This window comes from Nansenia antarctica (genome assembly GCF_963989245.1).
Source record: "Nansenia antarctica genome assembly, chromosome: 4".
Classification (NCBI taxonomy): Eukaryota; Metazoa; Chordata; class Actinopteri; order Argentiniformes; family Microstomatidae; genus Nansenia; species Nansenia antarctica.
In genome coordinates this window covers 29,531,872-29,554,247 of record NC_137689.1, presented here as the reverse complement: position 1 = coordinate 29,554,247, position 22,376 = coordinate 29,531,872, and the positions used below count along the sequence as shown (strand labels likewise).

At 42.2% G+C, this 22,376-nt stretch overlaps 1 protein-coding gene across 1 annotated transcript in view; it reads right to left on the bottom strand.

The window, feature by feature from the left end:
• Positions 1-22,376, bottom strand: part of tmem132e (transmembrane protein 132E) — a gene marked incomplete at both ends in the record, with an annotated part of 103,290 nt that overhangs the window by 11,073 nt on the left and 69,841 nt on the right. The window contains 2 exons of the mRNA XM_080529321.1: positions 5,467-5,661; positions 11,217-11,496. Coding sequence (XP_080385447.1) covers positions 5,467-5,661; positions 11,217-11,496 — 475 coding nt within the window. The remainder of the gene's footprint in view (positions 1-5,466; positions 5,662-11,216; positions 11,497-22,376) is intronic.

Below are 22,376 nucleotides of genomic sequence, written 5' to 3'. Positions count from 1 at the left end.
TGCCCCTCCTTAACAACCAACCGATTAAACACATTTGTTTGAAAGATTGACATCTATCAGTCTGGAAAGGGTTACAAAGCCATTTCTAAGGCTTTGGGACTCCAGCGAACCACAGTGAGAGCCATTATCTACAAATGGAGAAAACGAAATTGGGAAGGGGGCAAATACTTTTTCACAGCACTGTATACACGTGGCCAGGTGGGGTTCAAACTGCCAAGCTGCCGACCTTGCGATCATTAGACGCCGGCTCTCCCTCCTGAGCCACAGCCGCCCCATCTTGTGTGATGTAGAAATAGAAATACATAACCTGCTCTCACAGATGTTTCCCTTGTAACAATTCAAGATCAATCTATGAACTGTGTGCAGGACTACAGATTAGGGCTGCAACAAAGGATTATTTTGATAATCGATTAATCTGCCGATTATTTTTTCGGTTAATCGATTAATCGGATACAAAAAAAACGGGGGAAAAAGATTTCTTTAGCAAATTTTATTTTATGTTTTCTAAATCAGCCAGGCCCCACATGTGCAAAATGAATAAGTATTAATAAAAATAAAAAAAATATATAAATAAAAAAGGCTTTGCTACATCAAATAGGTTTAACAACAGGCCATGGACTATGGCGGTAGATTGTTTCAATAAAGTAGTTGAACTCTAGCTCAATACATGCATTGTTTTAGGTAATAACTTTGCTTAATGTAAAGGTCAGTAACCCAAAGTGCAATATAGGCTACAGACAAGACACTAATGTTTTTATATAACAGATATGCTCCAAAACAATGCAATGTGTCCTCTCACTCCATACAATAGGCTAGGCTACAGTCAGTGCCTCACTCTAACTCACGGGTAGCTTGGTAGGCTACCACTAGCTAGCCTTTAGCTTATCACCTCTGCTCTACCACTGACGTTAGCCAGCTAGCTAAATACACTTGTCATGCAATATTGAATTCATGAATGCGAGCAAACACTCACTGGCTATCGCATTACATTAGTCATTTAGCTGACGCTTCGCCAGAACTCACACTAACGCATTTGCATGGAGAGCAGGAGACCATGGAAGGGCTGAGCCCAGCAGGACTTATATAATAAAACAATAGGAAGTTAGCTGTAACCCTCCTCTATAGAAACATAGTTAGTGTAACCCTCCTCTATAGAAACATAGTTAGTGTAACCCTCCTCTATAGAAACAGTTACTGCTCTGGTTCTCAGCACAGCTACGCAGACTACAGCTGGACGAGCAGCGTAGTGACAGTCAGCTAGCGGCAGCAGCGAGCTAACCCTGCTAGCTAAACTCACTAGCATGTCCAGACAGCAGACAGCTTCACTCTCAAGGCTTTTGAGTAGCATGATTTAAATGTAGCCGCCACGTGTAGGTAGGTGTAGGTGTAGGTACCGGATTTTCCCACTTTTCCAGTTCCGGTCATAGGTTCTGCCCTTTCCGGCCATAGGTAGCGCTATGATTCGCTATGATTCGTGATGCCTACACCGGCCACAAGACAGCGTGGCGTGCGTCAACAGGAAGTAGGTTTGTTATGGAAACAAAACCCGAAAAAAATTAATAATAATAAATAAATAAAGACAAATCGATAATGGCATTCGTCGCCAACGAATTTCATTATCGATTTTTATCGATTTCATCGATTCGTTGTTGCAGCCCTACTACAGATACATTATTCCATGAGAAGCTTTCTCAAATTAACTCATCATGCATGTAAGACACACTTCAGAAAGTACCTGTCCTTCAACTATCATCTCAGGTGTGAAATGACATGACATGAGTGTGTGCATGTGTCCAATCAAGGAACTTCAATAGGATAAAAATCAATCACAATGACATTTTCAACAAGAAATGGAGCAACTCCTATATGTTTCGTCATGTCCGTGACTTGCTTTAATATGCAACACCCTGCGTAAGTAATGGGATAGTGAAGCGCTTTTTCTTCTTTTGGCTCTTTGGATTTTAAATCAAACAGGTTAAAGTACAGATCAGCGGTGTTCCGTCATCATTTGTGCAGGCATAAGAGAGCTGTCGATGTCTAGTATTGATTCTAGGCTTTGCGTTTGCCTTTGGATTTTGCTATTGATGTCTGTCAACATGAGGACCAGAGGTAAATGAAAGTCAAGGAAGCCATTATTACTCTGAAGAAAACTATCAGAAACATAGCCAACCCCCCTTAGGCTTGCCAAAATCAACAATCAATCATTAAAAAGAAACAAAAGCACTGATGAGCTCAGCAATTGCGAACTGGCTGGTAGGCCAAGGCAGGCACAGTGGACGACCGAAGAATGCTCACCATAATTAATGGTGATCTGTTATGCAGATGACACTCAACACTTTCTCTCTTTCCCCCCTTTTGGCACACAAGTGGCAACACGTGTCTGCGTGTCAGCCCACCACCTCAAGCTCAACCTTAACAAGACCCCGAAAAGTAAACACTCTCTCTAAAACATGAGAACGCTAATGTGACCTCCTCCCAGACAGCCGAGATCCTTGGGGTGTGTTAGGTTTCAATATGTTTTCAATGTTTGTATAAACTGCTAACAATATATATTGTTAGTTTTATTAATGTTAAAAAGGATCTGTTGACAAGATGTCAGTGTGAGCGTCCCACCCTAAGTGGGCCCCTTTCAGAGAAGTACAGGAAGACGCCCAAAGCGTGCTCAAGAAGCTTATCTTCATTATTATGCAAAGTCATGTATGTAAAGTCATGTATACTACGTCATAAAATGTCTGTCATGTTGTGATAAAGATAACAATAAAAGGCTGCAAGTGGGTAGTGAGCGAGCAGAGTGATCTGGGACGTGCTAGACTGCCGTTCAGCATTCTCCCTTGCTAGCAAGTGAAACTGAGAACTCGAGCCTCTGTGTATCTGTGGTTAATGAATTGTTGGTCTTAGAACGAACAGCGGGGCTAAACTTCAGGTTTAGTACCCAACAGGGTGTTCCTTCGACAACCATTTATCCTGTGCGGCGAACATCACAGCGACAGCGCATGGGGAGGATATGTCCATTCCTCACCAGAGAAGCAGCACAACTCTTTGTCCGGACACTTGTGATCTCCCGCCTTGTGCTACTGCAATGCTCTGCCATCAGACCTCTGCAGCTCATCCAGAATTCTGCCCTCCCATCTGGTGTTCAATCTCTCCAAATTCTGACATGTCACCCCCCCTTCTTTGCACCGTTCACTGGCTCCCAGTAAGAGTAAGAGCTTGCATCAGATTCAACAGCCCCCCCCCCCCTCCCCCTATTTGAACCTACTTGGTCACTCCCGAACCCCTGCCCGGTCACTCCGGTCTTCCACCTCAGCTCTCGTTCTATGAACGCCCTCCCCAACCACATCAGACAGGCCAACACCCTCCCAACATTTAAACAGGCCCTCAAAACCCACCTCTTCAAGCTCGCCTTCACCAGTTAACCCTCTCCCCCTCCCCTTCCCATGTGTCCCCAGCACTACCTTAATTAGGACCCTATACTTTCTTCTATTTACCTTTTGTTTCTTTTTATTATTACTACTCAATCTTTTCAGTCTGTAAAGTGTCTTTGAGTGTCTAGAAAAGCGAAAAATACATAAGTCTAATGTATTATTATTATTATTATAATTATCATAATAATAATAATTATTATTATTACTATTCTATATGGATGCAGCAGTCGCGTCACAACTTTTCACTGTCCTGGTGCCTGGCACTGGTGGAACGAGCTGCCCACGTACCGTCAGGACTGCAGAGTTGCTACCTATCTTCCGCTATAGATCGAAGACCTCTAGATCTCTTCAGGTTACATCCCAATTTCCCTCCTAAAGACCTCATCATCCCCACATCCCCCCTGTAGAGTTTATCTAATACCCCTGGTCATCGCATAGATTACTTTTTCTTATAATGACTGACGGATAGATCACTTACTTAGAGTGTCTATCATTTTAATGGTAGGTTCATTTGAACAGTGAGAGACAGAATATTAAAAGAATCCCGGAAAATGACATTCTATGAATTTTGGATATTTTTTTTGTGTTTTATTGAGTAAAATAAGTATTTCACCCCCTACCAACCAGCAAGAATTCTGGCTCCCACAGACCGGTTATGTGACCATGAGGCACTCAGATTAGTCCTCTCACTTAAAGAATTTACTCCTAATCTCAACTCGTTACCTGTATAAAAGACACCTGTCCACAGAATCAATCAGATTCCAAGGGGGTTGTGCATATATACAGGGGTGCACATAACTGGTGCGCCAGTGCGCATGCGTCGCCAAAATGCATGCTGCGCGGCAGATCAGCGGCATGAACGTGCTCTTGCGCACCAAAAGCTGGAAGCGCTGGGAGAGGAATTTACTTCCTCAAAATACAACTGCTGACTGCTGACTGCTGCATCACTGCAAGCCCCACTAAGTAACAATTTGCCGTCCCCTCAGCAATCCATCACAACAGTCGACCGACGACGACCACGGCGACTCCCCTCACGAAAACATTCGGAAAGTATCGTAACTCGTACTTTCATTCCGCGTATCGCGTATCGCACGGTTATCACGGTTATCACGGTTATCACGCCGCACGTGAAAATTCAGTCCCGAACGACTCGTCGCTAAAAGGAAAAACAACACCAAGGGACTTCACGTTTCTTTTCTCTGAAGCTTTCAAACGTTCAGACGTTTGTTTTACAGCTTCATTATCGCACCTCGACCCCTGACCCAGGGAATATGGTTGGGAATTCTATTAGAAAAAAAAAAAGTTTTGTTGCACAATCAAAATAATGAGCTATTTAAAGTGATAGCCTACAACATCCTCTACCATGGTTGAAATTGAGGACAGTATTAACAGCAGTCAAGAGAGCAGTGATGATGATGATGATGATGATTAAGCTTGTAGCATAAATAAATGCTTAGGCTGTAACTTTTTGTTGAAAAGTTGATTTCAGTGTTTACAGAACAGAGCAGTGCTTAAAGAGATGTCAGTTGATTTCATTGTGTTTAAAGAACAGACATTCAGTTAGTGCTTAAAGAGATGTCAGTTGATTTCATTGTGTTTAAAGAACAGACATTCAGTTAGTGCTTAAAGAGATGTCAGTTGATTTCATTGTGTTTAAAGGAGTCTGACAGACTTTCATGCTTAAAGAGCAGTCATTTGATTTTGCATTTGTTTCTTTTGTTTTGCACACAATCATTTGTTCGTTCATCTTTATTTATGAACAAATGTCGTTTTGCTAATATAAGTTATCCATGTATCCCTTTTTCATCCATCCTGTGGGACGGGTCGTGACTCGCGAGCTCGGGGAGCACCAAGCAGCATCCCTAGGTGCTCCTCTGAGCACTGGCCCCAAAAAGTTATGTGCACCCCTGCATATATAAAATATATATACACGCATAACAAATCTCTGAAAGGTGGAAATATGATTATATTAATATTATTTCTTTAAGTATTCCTTGCATTTCTAGTATACAAATTCCTTATTTGTACCAGTACACCGTACCTGCTTAGGTGCAGCAAGTGTCTGCAGGCCAGTTGCCTTGGCGACCATGGTGTGACTGTTGCCAGGGCTGGGATGTAGTGCCAATGCCAGTCCAGAGATGGCGTGAACGCGGAGCTCCAGGATGGACACCTTCTCGTCAGTGACCGAAAACGGCGTCTCTCCCAACACAGCATCGACCGCCAGGGGAGACTCCACCTGGAAACACAAGGGGTTGTCAAGCCATGTACAGTGTGTGTATGTGTGTGTGTGTGTGTGTGTGTGTGTGTGTGTGTGTGTGTGTGTGTGCGTGCGGGTGCGCGTACATGTCTATATTTCTCTGCTTGACTGTCCGTCAGTGTGGGTTTGTGAGACGTTTTGTCCAAATGAAAGGACTTGAATGTGGCAGACAAAGAGGCTTCCATGAGCACTGAGCCAACCTTCCAGAACATCAGACAGAACCACCAGCTGACCGTTCTGCAACAGGTGGTTAGCAACAACATAACCATATATGGGCCACAGAGCACAATGCAATATCCATAAAAAAATCTGACTTGTCTTGGCGATCCACAGGCCTTAACAGCCTTCATAAGGATCCACAATAGACACTTTAAAAGCTAATAATTTCACCTTGCTGTCACATCGAAAGGTCATGTGGGACAAAAGTCAACCTGCAGACGCACTCGGCTTCCTCTGTGAGTCAGAGAGGGTGAATCCCAATTCACCACTCCGGCTCCGTTTTCACCCCTACGGCTCCGTTTTGCGCGTTCACGTGTAGCCGTAGTGGCGTCCCAATTCATTACTCATTTAGGGTTAGCGTTAGGGTTAGGGTTTTCCATGGCTCCGTTTGGAGCAAATCTTGACCCTCGTTGGATTCAGAGCCATGGGACTCCCTTCCGGCATGCATTGCGAAACATCTACAGAAATGTTCTTTTCGCTCTCGTAATACGGAAGCGAGCCTGAAATGTCATTTACTTTTTCTGGAATTACTTGACTTGAATGACTTGAAAAATTATGATAACCATCGTATTATCTTAGTTTAATGTCATTTCAATGCATTATAGACCTTTTCTTTACAACAAGCATAACAAAAAAAGATCGCTATTTCAGAGATGTACAATCATGTTTATTTAGAAATAAATTATTACCTGTGGTGTTTGACAGCATGATAGGCGCGAATTTCCCCCCCCTTGGTGGTATATGACGCTATAGTTGTTATTATACCAAAACAACCGGCAATCTAATCCGAGCAGTTGTTATTAAGTAGCCTAATATTATCGATGGATGTGCCATTTCTGATGGAGGGCAGTGAGCGGGAGACTCATCAAGGACATGTAGTTAACTAATGCAGTGGATAGCGGCTGTTTCTCCAGCGTTCCTGTCACATCGGATTTCGTAACGTCATAAAAATAAATCTGTAACTCATGCATTTTTCCATGTTTCCCTTTGATGGCATATGACGCGTAAATGTAACTAAAGTTCAGCCGCGAAGTTGTTGCACTGTTGTCCTATATCAGTGCAGACCGGCAGCATAGGAGCACAGGTTTCATACAGGTTAGAGCTTATTCTGTCATGGTCTGATAATGAAGCATTGTTCTTTTTTATTTGATGACTTGTTTGATCGATTGATAGCGTTCAAATTCATTCAAGTTGTGAATGAATTGCGAGTGTCAATGCTTTTCTACGATACTACGTGTAATGTCACTTGGACATAGAATAATAAGACACTTGAGTCTGGGTTCAACAAAGGTATAACCAGTATACTTCGGTTCTCTCGACACCTGTCAGTCACCTACTGGTATATCACGAACTCTCTCTAAGGCGCATGCGCTGTCCTGACTATGAATTAACCCATTCATTACACTACGGATGACGTCATGAAGGGTTGTCCCATTTCTTAGGGGAACCACTACGGCTTGTGGCTCTGTTCGAAGGCCTTGGCTTCAAAGCGAGTGACTCCAAAACGAGCCGAAGTGGTAGAAAAGAGAATCGGGATTGGGCCAGAGAGCTTCATGCTCTCACATCTTAAAGGCTGCCAGTGTAGGAGAAAGGAAATGTGAGGGGTGGGTTTTAGAAGACATGCCAGGTTCTTCCATCAAAGATAGTTCTGCTGTTTGGTTACTGATTAATCAATTTCTCTGTTGCTAATTTAATAATTAATTAACTAATTATACATATATATATTAGTGCTGTCAATAAATTACTAATTTGTTATCAAGTTAATCACAATAATATTCTGAAATGAGTTTAAAGTAATAGTATTTACTTGTATTTTGGGGGGAGATAAAACAAAATAAATGCATGACAAACTGGTTAGAGGAATCAGATTAGTTTTTTAACGTTATTATAACATGTTGTGGGAGTGAGTAGAAACGAGGAGACGGTAGACAGGTTGTCGAGTCGGACGTTTTACTTTGAATAACAGAACAGCAGCAGTAGTATCACAGTGCAACAGCAATGGTAACAAAACCTTAACGTAAAGACAACAGCAACAAGTAACTGTTAACACTACCCAGTCTGCCCCTGGGTCGAACTCTCGAACTCTCAACTCTCCGTCTTAAAGGAGCCGTACCTCCTCCCATAGTGTCTAGGGAATGTATATGTACAGTGGGTCACCACAATGTCTTAGTTTTGATGATTTCTGAACAAGATTAGAATCTCTTAATTTGTAAAAGTAAAAAAGTCTCAAGCTATGCAGTCAGAATTGCACTTAACTGCCAAACCTCAGACTGCACAGATACACTGTACTGAATAATACTAGAATGGATTATATCTTTGTCCACTGTTTGTTTTTGTGCCGCTGTTCCAACTTTCACTACAGTTCAACAAGCAGAGAAAAACAGAGTCACCTCCAAGCACTGACATTGACAAAATTTGTCTTGAGAGTTTTTTTCTTCAAACAGATCACTGTTGTTTTCATTGAATATTGATATCATGTCTCTCCTTTGTTAATTGAACATTTTCAAAGTGCTGATTGTTACTTTCAATAAACATTATTGTACACAGACAGTAGCAGGTTGAATTGCTTGTTTAAGCTGTTATTGTTATACTCGCTATTCACAACTGGTTTGTAACACCGGACCTTGTCGCCGGCTGATCTGTTCTGGATCTAACCACTGTAGCGGGTAGGACAGCTGGCTGTGTCTCAGAACACTGTCTGTCTTTTGAACCTAGCTCAGGGCTGGCTAGCTAGCTAACTCTCAACTCCATTCATCAATTATTGATATTGAAGCTAGTGTCGCTGTCCCAGTCTCTGTAAAAAGGGAACATATAGGATATTCCTGGTCCACATATGAAGCCTTCATTCAAACAGGCTGTACTATAAGGGAAAAAAGGGGTGTCGATTTGATCGCAAACAGGGTGTTCATTCACCTGTTACAAAGGACAGAACACTTGTAAAGTGGTGGTGATTAGCGGCTATATACATACAGTATGTAAACATGACAAGTGGTCAGGACTGCCTCATCATTATAATCCAGAAAACAAATCAGTCTGTCTTGAAACCCCTCTACAGGCAGGCATGTCAGTAGAAGTTATGATTTTTGGTAAAGTGAATTTATGGTAATAAGATTAGTTCGCATATTATTATTATTTTTAGTTAAGGTTTACAAATTAACCGTGATCATTAACGTGTTAACATTGACATGTATATACAGTATATTTATACTTATATGTATTTAATAGCAACAGAGAAATTGATTGTACTGCACTGGTGAGAGCGGCGTCAAGGGAGGATTTTGGAGGATTGTTTTGGTGTTTCCTCATTATCGGAATTGCTTGTTCACCGTGGCTTCACATTTTTTATTCATTTGTTAACATGCGTAAAAAGTTACGATTTAACATTATGGGGTATTTGGTGTAGATCAATGACAAATCGATTTGACAATGTTTAAAGCCAGGTTGCAACATGTAGGCACTGAGCGTTATCATATTCCCCCTCTCTCTATCACATGTTTGGCCCTGCCGGATATTGGAGCTACCGGTATAAGTGCACCTGAACAAACATTTTATTTTGCTTCCTGTCGCTCTTATCCCATTAACAGGAAACTGGGAGCTGTTATCTTTAACATGGCAGAATTGAGGCAGAATATAATGTCTCTCGTGACAGAGTAAACAATGCCTGGCTTGCTATGACTCATTCACACCATTCATACTTCCGTACTTCCAGGCAAAGCCAATTATTAGCTTTCCATACTGAGTGGTGGGGGAGACAGAGGCATATATTTCATACAGCTGTCGTTAAGTCCTTTAATTATTACTGACCTTGGTGATTTCTCTTTTTATTTAGCAAACTTTTCTTTTGTACATATTGCATATAAAAAAAAAAGTTAAAAAAGAGACCCCTCAAAATGAAGATTACTAGATTAAACTATTGCCAATTATCATATATCCGAGAGTACCAAATTGGTCCTCGTCAACAAACTGATTGTCTAGAATATGGCATTCACCAAAAGAGGTTCTGGAACTCATTTATTTTCATTAGTGAACCCTCTAAGTGAAAGGCAGGAGGTAGAGCCAGCGTCTAATGCTCGCAAGATCGGCGGTTCGAATCCCGGCTGGCCACATGTTGAGGAGTCCTTGGGCAAGATGCTGAACCCCAAATTGCTCCCAATGAGCGGGGCCGGCGCCTTGCATGGTAGCTTCCCACCATTGGTGTGTGAAGGTGTGTGTGAATGGGTGAATGAGAGGCCATTGTAAAGCGCTTTGGAATAAGCCGCTATATAAGTCAGTCCATTTAACATTTACCATTTGAAATAATGTAGGTCTCAAGAAGACCTATGATTGAACTAATGCAAAGGGCTGAATATTTCAATCAGGCGAGTGCGTAGTGAGAAATACTCCATTCATTTTTCAAACCCAGCAGTCCCTGTGCACTATAAAATATGGCTTAAGTTTTAGCTCTTTTGATTGCGTTTAGCCTTCAATAATTGTGTTTTTCTATCCATCCAAGCCATCAATCATTCAAGTTAAACAGGTGAGCTGCACAGTGGGAGATTAGATGGGGAGCAGCTGGATAAGGAGCACGTGGCTTTGCAGATGGGGAACATCATGAAAGGCATTTACAGGAAGCACAGCTAGATCTCACTTATCATTTCATCACCACGTCTTAACACAGCTTTTTTTGCGTCTTGTCTCCTTCTCCTCCTGGATGAAATGATCCACCTTTGAGGTATGAAGACTATCTAATCCCTTTAATGAAGGAGGGGACACAATGGATCGGCAGTCATTGGACATTTACAGTAGAAGTGAGTTCAACCCCCCCAACAGAGTGAAATGGAGTTCTAATGAAGGCTTGATGTAGAAAAATACATCCACAGTGACTGCTGATGTGTATTCAATTAACTTCTTTATTTGAGAGTGCTGGCGTATTGATTTTTTATCATATCAAAAGAAAGACCTTTTGCTAGCTCAATAGAGCTCTCAGGTCTTCTGACGCTGGTTTTCTCTGTGTACCACATGTACAAAAAAAGAGATTTGGTGAGGCTGCATTCTCATTTTATGCACCCAAATTGTGGAAAGCACTGCCAGTTTACATTAGAGATGCAACCTCAGCAAATATGTTCAAGTCAAGACTAAAAACCCATCTTTTTAATATTGCCTTTAAATGACAAAATAATTAAATGATGATTATATAATGATTGGAGCACTTTGAGCTGCAACGTTTGCAGGAAAAGCGCTATACAAATAAAAGTTATTATTATTATTATTATTATTATTATTATTATTACTTATTATAACCATTTCACACCCCCAAGACGTAGACTGAGCCTTACCTTGAGAAGGGTGGCGCCCAGCTCCAGGCCCACCAGGACGGTGCGGTCCACCAGCTCAGCTATCCGGGGGTCCGCCACCTTGAGGGAGTCTTGCACCAGGTCTGTCACGTCCACCTGCCAGTCGGGCCCCATCATGGTGATCACCTGGTCAGTGCCCTCGGTGGAGGTGGTGTGGAACTGGGTCAGCACCTTGACCAAGGCGCGCTGGAACTGCAGGGTGCAGCCCCGGCTCACACGCCGGTCATCATCATCGTCATCTGTGTCGCTGTCCCTAGTGCTCCTGAGAGGGGAAGGGGGACCAGTTTTTACATGCCATTATGTTTTGTGAGATGGAACCTTTGTATTTTATTAATGACTAACTAACCCAAAGTTTAAACATTTTAAAAATAACACCACACAGGCATTAATAAACAACTAATGGATCAGATTATGTAAATAATCAATTTTGACAAAAACCGTATAATTCTAACGTCACGCAGCGTCAATACCTTAACTAGGGATATCCCGATCCGATATTGATATTGCATATCGCCGCGATATCGGTCCTGAATGCTGGATCGCAGATCGCACCAGAAAAAAAATAGGCACCGATCTGGGGCTCGCGATCCGTGATCACGTGATGACAACAGTAGTAGTCAGTGGTCACGGGCATGAGAGTTGGCTAGTGACCTGTGTGTAATGAGTCTGACAATGTCATGATGCTAGCTGGTGGAATCATAAACCATTTGCTTACGTTATTTTTCGGTTGTTTACATATTCTGAAACTACAGATGGTAAGCTTTCAAATGATGCGTCATACATTGAAATCGGAAAATAATTCAAGACGACACGAGTATTTGAATGTTTGTTTGTATCAATGTTTTGCTCAAGAATGGTAGCGGCTAGCGGCTAACGTTTCGTTCTAAAACGAAAGTATTGTAACGTCCCCACTTGGTTGTAATAATGACAGATAGCTTCTCTCATGTAATCTGTGCGTTTAATTGTAAACTGTCGCATATCAACTTTCTCAGTTCACCGGAGCTCTCTCTCCCAACGGTCTCAACAACAACACAGCACCCCCCCCCCCCCCCCCCCCCCCGTGACCTCCACCAATCACAGGGGTGCATTGGCACACAACACAGTAACAGTGCGAACATGAACATGAACTCAAGCATTAATGAACATTAATGAACAGGGTTGCTACACTGACTATGTTTACAAGACAGGTATCACTTACCGGGTAGCCTCTGGCAACAGTGAATCCAACCCACAGATTATAAGTATTTAGTGATCGTTAAACTGTTATATATTATATCGAGTGGTACTTCAAGTTGCCTGTTATGAAAAAAAACGAAAAGCAGATATTGTTTTACATACACCCCTTTGATTCTGGGACTGGTTTCTGGTCTCACCAGCAGCGTCACTAGGCTACACTTTTAAAAGGGTGCTATAATTGATTTGCCATTTGTAAGAGAAGATAAATAGAATAAAAACATGAAGGCACTAAAACTAGAAATCAGACAGTAACTCTTTTTTTTCTACAATGCTGAATGCTGCAGTTTAAATTGTTTTAACTTTAAACCAGTTGGTCACTGAGTACTGCAGAGTACTGTTTTTGTTGCTTGAATAAAGGCTGGCAGTCTTTAATAACCAACTGTTGTTGTGGACTATACTGGGGAAGTATTTGTTATTATTCAGGAGTAAAACAATAAATACAAATATCGGATTGATATCGGTATCGCAGATACCTGAAGCCCAGGTATCGGTATCGGTAGTGAAAAAATGGGATCGGGACATCCCTAACCTTAACCATTGTCAATGCCATAACCTTTGTCAGAGCTGTAACCATAGTCACTGACAGAACATACTGTAGGTCCAGCTACTTGACCTGGCGTAGCTCACACAACACGCTTGGGAACCCTGATAAAAGGATAGTTCACTTGTTTACACGTTATAGTGAAATGGTTCCTTACCCTGAAAGTAGTCTACGGGCCAGGAGGAATTCATAGTTCTGATTTTTTACACCGTAACTGCTCCTCTTGAGACATCTTCTACCGCCCAGCACTGTGTCTCCTGAGACATCTACTACCCCCCAGCACTGTGTCTCCTGAGACACCTACTACCCCCCCAGCACTGTGTCTCCTGAGACACCTGCTTCCCCCTATACTGTGTCCCCTAAGATTTCTACTTCCCCCCCTTGTACTGTTTCTCCTGTGTCCCGTTCTTCTATTACGACAACTGCCAATGGCCCCTGGCCTGAGCTAGATTACTATTCCTGCTACGACTGGTGAATGGATGATTCACTTGCTTGGTCAAATGTATCGATTGTAAGTCGCTTTGGAAGAAGGAGTCTGCTATATGCCAAAAATGTAAATGTAAATGACTGACATAGCATATATTTGCATGTCATCATTTATGGTACATATTATTTTCCATATAGCTTTGTATTTTTAGAAGTATTAATGCAAACTATGGAAATATTTTGAGGTATTGCAGGTCATAAACTTTAAGATTTAAGAAGTAGAGTATACTGTGCAGTTCCCACTGTAAGTAATGGGACAGTGACACATTTTTTAGATGGTCAGGTTTTATTCAATGTGCTTGAAGTAGCAAGTAGACATTTTTAGACTACTAAATCTAAGTGTCTTTGTAGGACAATCTACTCTGGATACTGCAATTACACCTAGATTTCGGGCGGAGAAGCGGTCGAACAAGCAACGCCAGCGTCCTCTCTCAACCGGCATTTTTTTGGATGATCAAAGTATACAAGGTGAATAAGGTATATAAGGTAAGGTGAATAAGGTATATAAGGTGAACATGATCATGTAGCAAGCCACAACTCGGCCTCTGAGTGACAGGTGGTGCAGGGGAGTTAGCTAACTAGCGCTAGTTAGCTAGTACTAGTTAGCTCGGCCCCTGGGTGAGCTAGAGACATGGCCGGGGGATGCAGTGAAGAAACTCTGAGTGACGTAAAGACACGCGGTCTTCGCTGGGGGGTGCAGGGGAGTTAGCTAACTAGCGCTAACTAGTTAGCTCGGCCCCTGGGTGGTTAGTTAGCTAGTTAGCTCGGTCTTCGCCGGGGGATGCAGTGGAGTGGCCCCACAGGAATTGTCCCTGTCTAGTTTAAGGGTATTTCTGTACATTTTGGTTTCACCATCCAGATATTACACCACTATCACACATAGTCCTACAAAAAGTGACAGGACAGATTCATATCATGTCCAAATTAAGATCTTATATTTAGTATTTGATCGCTAATCCTTTGCATGCAATAACTGCCCGAAGTCTACGACCCCACTCCTTCTCTGATGTTGCTCTGCCAGGCCTAAAATGTTATCATCAGGAATTGAAATGCATGTTCAATTAGATTTACATCTGAAGATTTACATGGCTAGTCATGAACTTTCCACTTTTTGACCCTGAAAACTCTCTAGTTGCAAGGTCAGTATTTTTTGTGTCTTACTGTTTGAACGCCATCCAATGAATTTGGACTGGAGCCATTTGCTTGTACTCGAGCAGACAAAATGTTTCAGTAAACTAAAATGCATTCTGTTGCTGCTATCAGCTTAAGTTATCAAGTTAGCCAGTTCTAGTGACAGCTATTCATGCCCTAACCATAACACCCCCTCCACCGTGTTTCACAGATGAGGTGGTTATGCTGTAAATCTAGGGCACATCCTGTTTTCTCCAAACTTTCCTTTAGCAATCACTCTGGCACATGATCATATTCACCTTATCTGTCCACAAGACAATTTTCCAGACCCCTGCAGGCTTTTAACACTAGAACCGCCATGACGTCAATTTGACCCAAGTGGGTTTTTCAATTGTACATAACTATGTTTTAATAAAATATTGAAGTCCCCCCGTCTTTGACTTTTCCTAAAATGGTGTTGTGTTGCACTTCCTATTGTTAAATATGGTATAGATACATCTAAATAAAAAATACAGGCATGTATACCTATAACCGCCACAACGTCAAATCGACCCACATATAAAAATGCATTATAAAATGCATTATAGGCAACGGCACAAACAATAGTCCCTCTACGCGGCATTGCATTGTTTATGTCGTTGCCTAGCAACAATGATATGATTCAAAATCTACCCACAAATAAAATGCAGTAATTTCAAATAAAAACATTGCTATTCGAATCATAACATTGCTAGGTAACAGCATAAAATGCATTCGATTGTATATGTAGTTGCCTAGTAATTACAATGATATGATTCAAAATCTATATAATAGAGTATATACAGTATAAGGGTAGATTTTACACGTTGGTAGAGAGAGCGTCAAAATGGATCGGAGATTTCTAAGATATATGGATGCCAAAAAGGCATTAGAGTTAGTAACTCAAATCGACAGTGACGAATCGGATGGTGGGGCAGGACTGAGCGACGTGTCCTGGGTTGGCTCTTCACCTGACGGGTCATCGGACAGTGATCCAGAGCCTCAGAGGAAAGAGAGCTCCACTTCAAGCCAGCTCAACGACAGCACTGCCAACCAGCCCTAGGAGCCCAAGCACCACAGAAGGTTTGCATGAATAAATGTTTTATGTCACGTAGTCTATAGGCTACTGTAGGCCTAAATATGAAGCTATAAAATACCCTTTGCAAGCTTGACATAATAATGTTATAATAATAATAATGTTGTAATAATAATAATGTCGATTATCGATTGTAAGTCGCTTTGGAATAAGGCGTCTGCTAAATGCCAAACACGTAATTTTTCTATAGCGCTTTTCAAGATTTTCTAAAGGCCTTACAATAGGCTCGCACCACGGGCTCAATCAAAATAATAAATTGTATTTATAAATCACTTTTTTATTGTGAAAACAGTGTCACGGTAGGCTAATTTGGATTATCTCTTATTATTCAGAGTGTGCTGCGGAGCCAGCCCCAACGGAGCCAGCCCCAACAGAGCCAGCGATCGGGAGGGATGGCACTCGATGGACTGCCATTGAGTCTGGCAGAGGCACGGGGAAACAGCAATGTCAAAACGTCCTCACGGAATCACCTGGCCCCACACCACATACAAGGCGTAACATTTGCGACAAAATGTCTGCTTTTTTATGCTTGTGTGATAGGGTGATGTTGGAGCACATCCGAGAGCGTACAGTGGCTGAAGCGCGCAGAGATAGTGGAGAGAGCGCCTCCTGGGATGTCTCAGTCGCTGAGCTGAAGGCATTTATTGCTCTGCTATATGTGAGGGGTGCATACTGCGGAAAAAACATAGAAATGGAAAGTTTCTGGTCGGAGAAATGGGGAAATGCCTTTTCCAACTCCACATTATCTCGGAACCGGTTTCGGGAGATAATGCGCTTCCTGCGCTTTGACAGGAAGGAGACCCGACGCTCCCGGTTGACCACCGACAGGTTTGCGCTCATGGCTGAAGTGTGGGAGAGATTCAGGCAAAACTGCATCTCATGCTACAAGCCAGGGCAGGACATCACCAATATATGCCCAACAAGCCCGATACATTTGTTTTGGAACTAAATTTTGGCTGGCAGCAGATGTTGACAGCAAATAACTGCTGAATGGCTTCCCATACCTGGGTAAGGATTACAAGCAGACCAGCCACGCAGTCCCTCGGAGAGAACGTGGTGCTGAAGTTGGTGGAGCCCTTTGTTGGTAAGGGGAGGAATATCACCACAGACTATTTCTTTACCTCCCTCCCACTTGCCGACAAGCTTCTGTCCAAGAATACCAGCCTGGTAGGCACCATCAAGCGCAACAAGCAGGAGCTCCCACCCACTGTGAATGGGAGAGCGGAGCTTTTCAGTACCCAAATACTGAAACATGGAAAAGTTACCCTGACCGTGTACCAGTGCAAGCCCAAGAGGAACGTCACCATCCTGAGTACGCAGCACCAGCATGTGGACATCTCCACAGACAGCAAGAGGAAGCCAGAGACAGTGACCTACTACAACACAACAAAAGTAGGGGTTGACGTCCTTATTATTATTATTATTATTATTATTATTATTAGCCTATTATTACTAGGTTGTTAATTCAATCCAAGGTGATTTAGGCCTATGACAGTTGACAAACAAACTTATCTCTCTCTCTCTCTCAAGGTGGTACACGTAGATGGCCCGTTGCTGTGTTCTACAATGTGCTTGATTTGGCGGCGATCAACGCCTGTGTGCTGTACTGGAGCTGCATGAGCAGCAACATCCCCAGAAGGGACTTCATGCTTGAGCTGGCCCAGGAGCTGCAGGCAGAGTGGATGGCAGCAAAAGAGGCACCGCGAGTCTCCGTGCCTCTCGTCCCCGCTGGCACAGAAGACAACAGGAGAATGGCCTGCATGGTGAAGGCACGATGCAAGCGGAACAAAACCTCCGCCAAGTGTCTGAAGTGCAGCAAAGCGGTCTGCGGAAAATGCACAGACACTGTGCTGAATATCTGTGTCAAGTGTAGTGTAAATTAATTAATTAAATAAATAAATTAACTATTAGCCTACGATGTTGTGAATAAAAACCCTTTAATTGTTACCTCAAGTTTCTTGGTGATATTCTCTCACACATTGTTGGAAAGACTAAATTAATAATTGATTAGGTGAAATTGTGTGCTTTCTTTCGTCACCTTGTGTTGCAACATAGGCCGATGCTGTGGTTATTATGGTCCATTTGGGGTAGGTACTTTGTTAATTTAAATAACATGGTTTATCTATTTATGTGGTGAATGACGTTTTACGCCTATCACACCACCCAAATATTCTTCTAATAGCCTACCCATTTCCAGTGTTATTTTTGACTGATTTACATTGACGTACAGGCAAAGCGATGAGTGTTGTCAAAGCTACTTAAATTATAAAACAAGAGGACCAACACCATTTTATGACTTGAAATATTCATTTGGGAACACAATGCCTTAATACAGGGGTGGCCAACCCGCGGCTCGCGAGCCGCATGTGGCTCTTTGCCTGTCTGTGTGCGGCTCTTTAATCCATTCATTAAAAGTGCGTGGCTCACTCTCCGTGTCTCGATAGACGTTGTTTTGGTATGGCAATCTATGGCACTCGCCATACCTGGCTTAAAAAAAATCCCCAGAAAATGTAATCTGAAACACGTTGTGTCATTTTGGTGATTTTATCCACTCCACACAACGGTAACTCAAAATCCTCCCGACTCCATCTCACCCCACCAGCCAGGCGCTGTAGTGGAGCGCAGGGTTGCCAGACGGGATTGACAATTTCCAGCCCAACCAGTCTAAAAGCTGCCGAATCCACCCGTCCAGTGTGACCAAAAGTAGCCCAATCTGGCAACACTGGTGGAGCGGGACATCGGTTCCTCAATAAACAAGTAATGTTAATGTTAAAATCTTGTCCATGATTCTCGTTCATTCAGGTGGGCTAAACAAACTGTATAAATGCCATAATACTGTTGGTTCAAATGTAACATATTAATGAACAAGTTCATGTCATGTTCTGTCAAACATGTTCTAATGTTATTTTAGTGAAAAAACGGACCTACGATTGTGAAGCTAAATCTAACAAGCTAATTAGCGAACATTAAAGATACAACAGCTAGTTTACGTATGTCAACAATGTCTCTATTCTCAATAATTTCAGTAATAATTGTACCAAATTGGGGCCAGTAAAACTAACTTGTGTGTAAGTTATACAGTATGTGTGTGCAAGCATGTTTTGATATTGTCAATCGTCTCACTTTTAGTAGGTGAGCTGTAACAAAAATATGCCAGGGAAAAAAAGGAAAATGGACATGATGACCTTTTTTGGTCAAAGGGCAGCAGAGACCAGTACAGGGACACAGATGAGGTCTCACAATACTAGCGTTTTAACAGTGCAGTTAATTTAGAGTTGAGAATAGCTAAATCTGTAATGTTTTGTTTCTAAGGAGATTGAACCAGTCTGCCTGCTAGGAAAGATGTAGATTACCACCTACATACTGTAGTTGTCTCCTTTATTCTGATCCAACGGACCCACAGGTGGATCCGAAGTGATATAAAGAGCTTACCTCGATCAATTCTCTTCATCGATATCACATTTTTTTCACAACTTTGCATGCTATACGATGCCACCATTTTGCTTCCGAGACGGTAAACACGGCCGAAGTCACTTCCAGTTTTCTCCAACTGGAGAATGTGTCATGTCCGGTTTCAACGCCGAATTTCCATACCATTGGTCGGCCAACCCAAAAAACTCCCAAAAAATAAAATATAAAAAATAAATAAAATCTGATACATGAGAAAGGTCAAATGGCACAGATGGTGCCAAAATATCTCCAAATGGCCTAAACATATAGGTGTCCGCCTAAACATACCTGTACTAAAACAGGTACAAAGTTGCATTTGCTCACATTACTAGCATCGACTTTGGCACAAGTACTAATAAGACCCTGGAGTACTGATTCCTAGATGATTTGGGCTTATTCATCAGGTTTCCAAGGTGATATTCACTGTAAAAGCTGTTGTTTTTTTAGGCGGAGACTGAATTTGAGATGTTTTATAATGTTCTAGCTCTATTTGCTCTGACACAGTAACATATATTTTGATTCTGACACTTCTACAGCCACCCCACAGGTGTTAGCTTTCATTTGATAACAAGATCATTATGAAGGCCCTTGTGATTGTGGAGATATTCTATATTCACTGTGGGCATGTCATTTCGAGCAGAAAACCAGAAAAATGAGGTGGATAAGAAGAGGTCATATAAGTCAATTGTATGGAAACAACTCACCAAAATTGACTATTGCGCAACTTATTTGGGAAAAAAATCCACGCATCCCCCCCACTCAGACCTTGCCATACCATGTCTTTTGCTGAAATGACAACACTGGTCTCATAGCCTATTGGAAATGTATTGCGTGTGTGTGTGTGTGTGTGTGTGTGTGTGTGTGTGTGTGTGTGTGAGTGAGAGTGACAGCTTTTGTGAGCCCGCATGTATGATGTGGCTCTTTCTGGTACCCCAACTATTTTTTGGGGGCTCTTAGTCTCCGACTGGTTGGCCACCCCTGCCTTAATACAATGACAGAGTACATTTTGTTGTAGGCTCGGATGCTAGAAATGCCGTAGCCAGGCACAGACGTCAATTTGACCCGTTGGCTGTTACGATGGGATAATTTATTTGGACCCAGGTGCAGAGTAGAACAGAGTAGACGGATGCAGGAGTATAATTCAACAATAAAGGTACTCTTTATTTTGAGTAAACAGGAATAAATAATAACCGCACAGTAAGCGAAGAAACAAAAGAGGAGAAATCAAGTCTCCGACAAACGTTTAAATAATAATAGGAACAAAACAACAAAACAAAAGGGGAGATGGCTTTAGTCTCCCACAAAAACGCTGTCAATAGAACAAGGCAGAGCAATGTACTTACAAAAGTCAATCGATACTTATTTCCTAAACAGGCGAGGAACGATAAGGCTACGAAGACCCGTACACACATAACGAACGCAACATATAGTGAACAACCGACACAGAGGGAAAACACAGGGGGATATAAATAGACCAAGACAATCACTCACAGCTGTTAACAATCACAGACAATTAGGACAGACAGAGAACCAATACACATGAAAGGGGGCGCCAAAGGGTCGCTCAACAGTAGAGCGATCCCCAACCTGACAGTTGGCGGTTTTAGGTATACGGCGCCCTCTGGCGGTTCTAGTGTTAAGCTACTTAACCTCACAATTATTGAGTAGTACTAGTGGTTTGCACCTTGCAAGTGAAGCCTCTGTAGTTTGGCTCGTGACGTATTCTGAGGATGGTGCTGTAGTCTCTGACACCTTCACATATTCGTTTTTTTTTCCTAATTATGGTGAGTATACTTTGATCATCCCGGTTGAGAGAGGACGCTGGCGTTGCTTGTTCAACGCTTCTCCGCCCGACATCTAGATGTAATTGCAGTATCCAGAGTAGATTGTCGTACAAAGACACTTAGGTTTAGATTTAGTAATCTAAAAATGTATTAGACCCCTATACTTTTTAAAATTTATTTTTTGTTTCTTTTTATTATTACTACTCTATCTTTTCAGTTTGTAAAGCGCCTTTGAGTGTCTAGAAAAGCGCTATATAAGTCTAATGTATTATTATTATTATTATTATTATCCACTGCAGAAGTCTTCCCTGGCCTACCAGAGAATTTGTGATTTGCTGAGATCAAACCTTATTTCTTTTACATGAGGTTCCAAACTGTTGACTTTTTCCAGATGACTGTCCTTGACAGACACCAATAGCATTCTTCAAAGGAAAACTCAAATTCTAGAAACAATACTAGACATTGACAGCTCTCTTATGCCTGTACAAATGATGACACACGGAACACACCTGGCTAAACAGAACCACCTGTCAAGCCAATTATCAATCATTGTCAATCAATATTTTTGGTGTGTATAAAAAAGCGTCGTAATTTCTAAATGGTGAAACCATGTACAGAATTCCCTTCAAATACAAGCTGAGAAAGTACTCAAAACTCAAACTACAGTGACTGCTTGATCTCAAATCCAAACCGTTGGGAGTATAGAGCCAAAAGAAGAAAGAAATGCTTCCCGTTCCCATCACGTAGGGAGGACACTGTATGTCCTGCGGCATCTGTTCTTCTTATCATCAAATCATTTCACATCATAACACTTGATGATGAGACACTTTATGAGAAGCTCAATGCGACTCCATGTGGAGTACATCTGTTACAGTATCCTGATGCGTCGTTTAAGACACAAGTACTCCAAATAAACACTTGAACTCCTCCGAAAAGCGCTCAACCAGCCAGGTTTGGACGTGTGCCCCTTCCTGTATCAATCTGGACGCCTAGACAGCAGGTTAACACGCCCAGCGCATCCCCGACCAGCCCAATCTGTTCCGCCAGAAGACGTACGAGTTGCCAAACTTTCCTCAGCAGTCTTGACAAGCCGCCGGCTTTCCTTTAAATGCTAAAAAGCCGTCCTCCGTTCTTCGGGCTAATTAATCTTTGCTTTGACTTATCCTTTGGATAACTTGGGATGCGGGAGCGGAGGCGGCGGCCTGTCAGTGACTGACAAAGCATATCCCACCCATTGATTCACTGAGTCGGCCTGAATATTAAGCAGCCCTGTTCTGTGCTCTCTAAAAGCTCCGACAATAGTCAGAAAAGGCATCGCATCCACGTTGTGTCTGGTTAATGCTAGGCTTTTACGGATAAAGTATTAGGGTTAGGTCGAGGGTATTTGAGTTTGTTTGTGT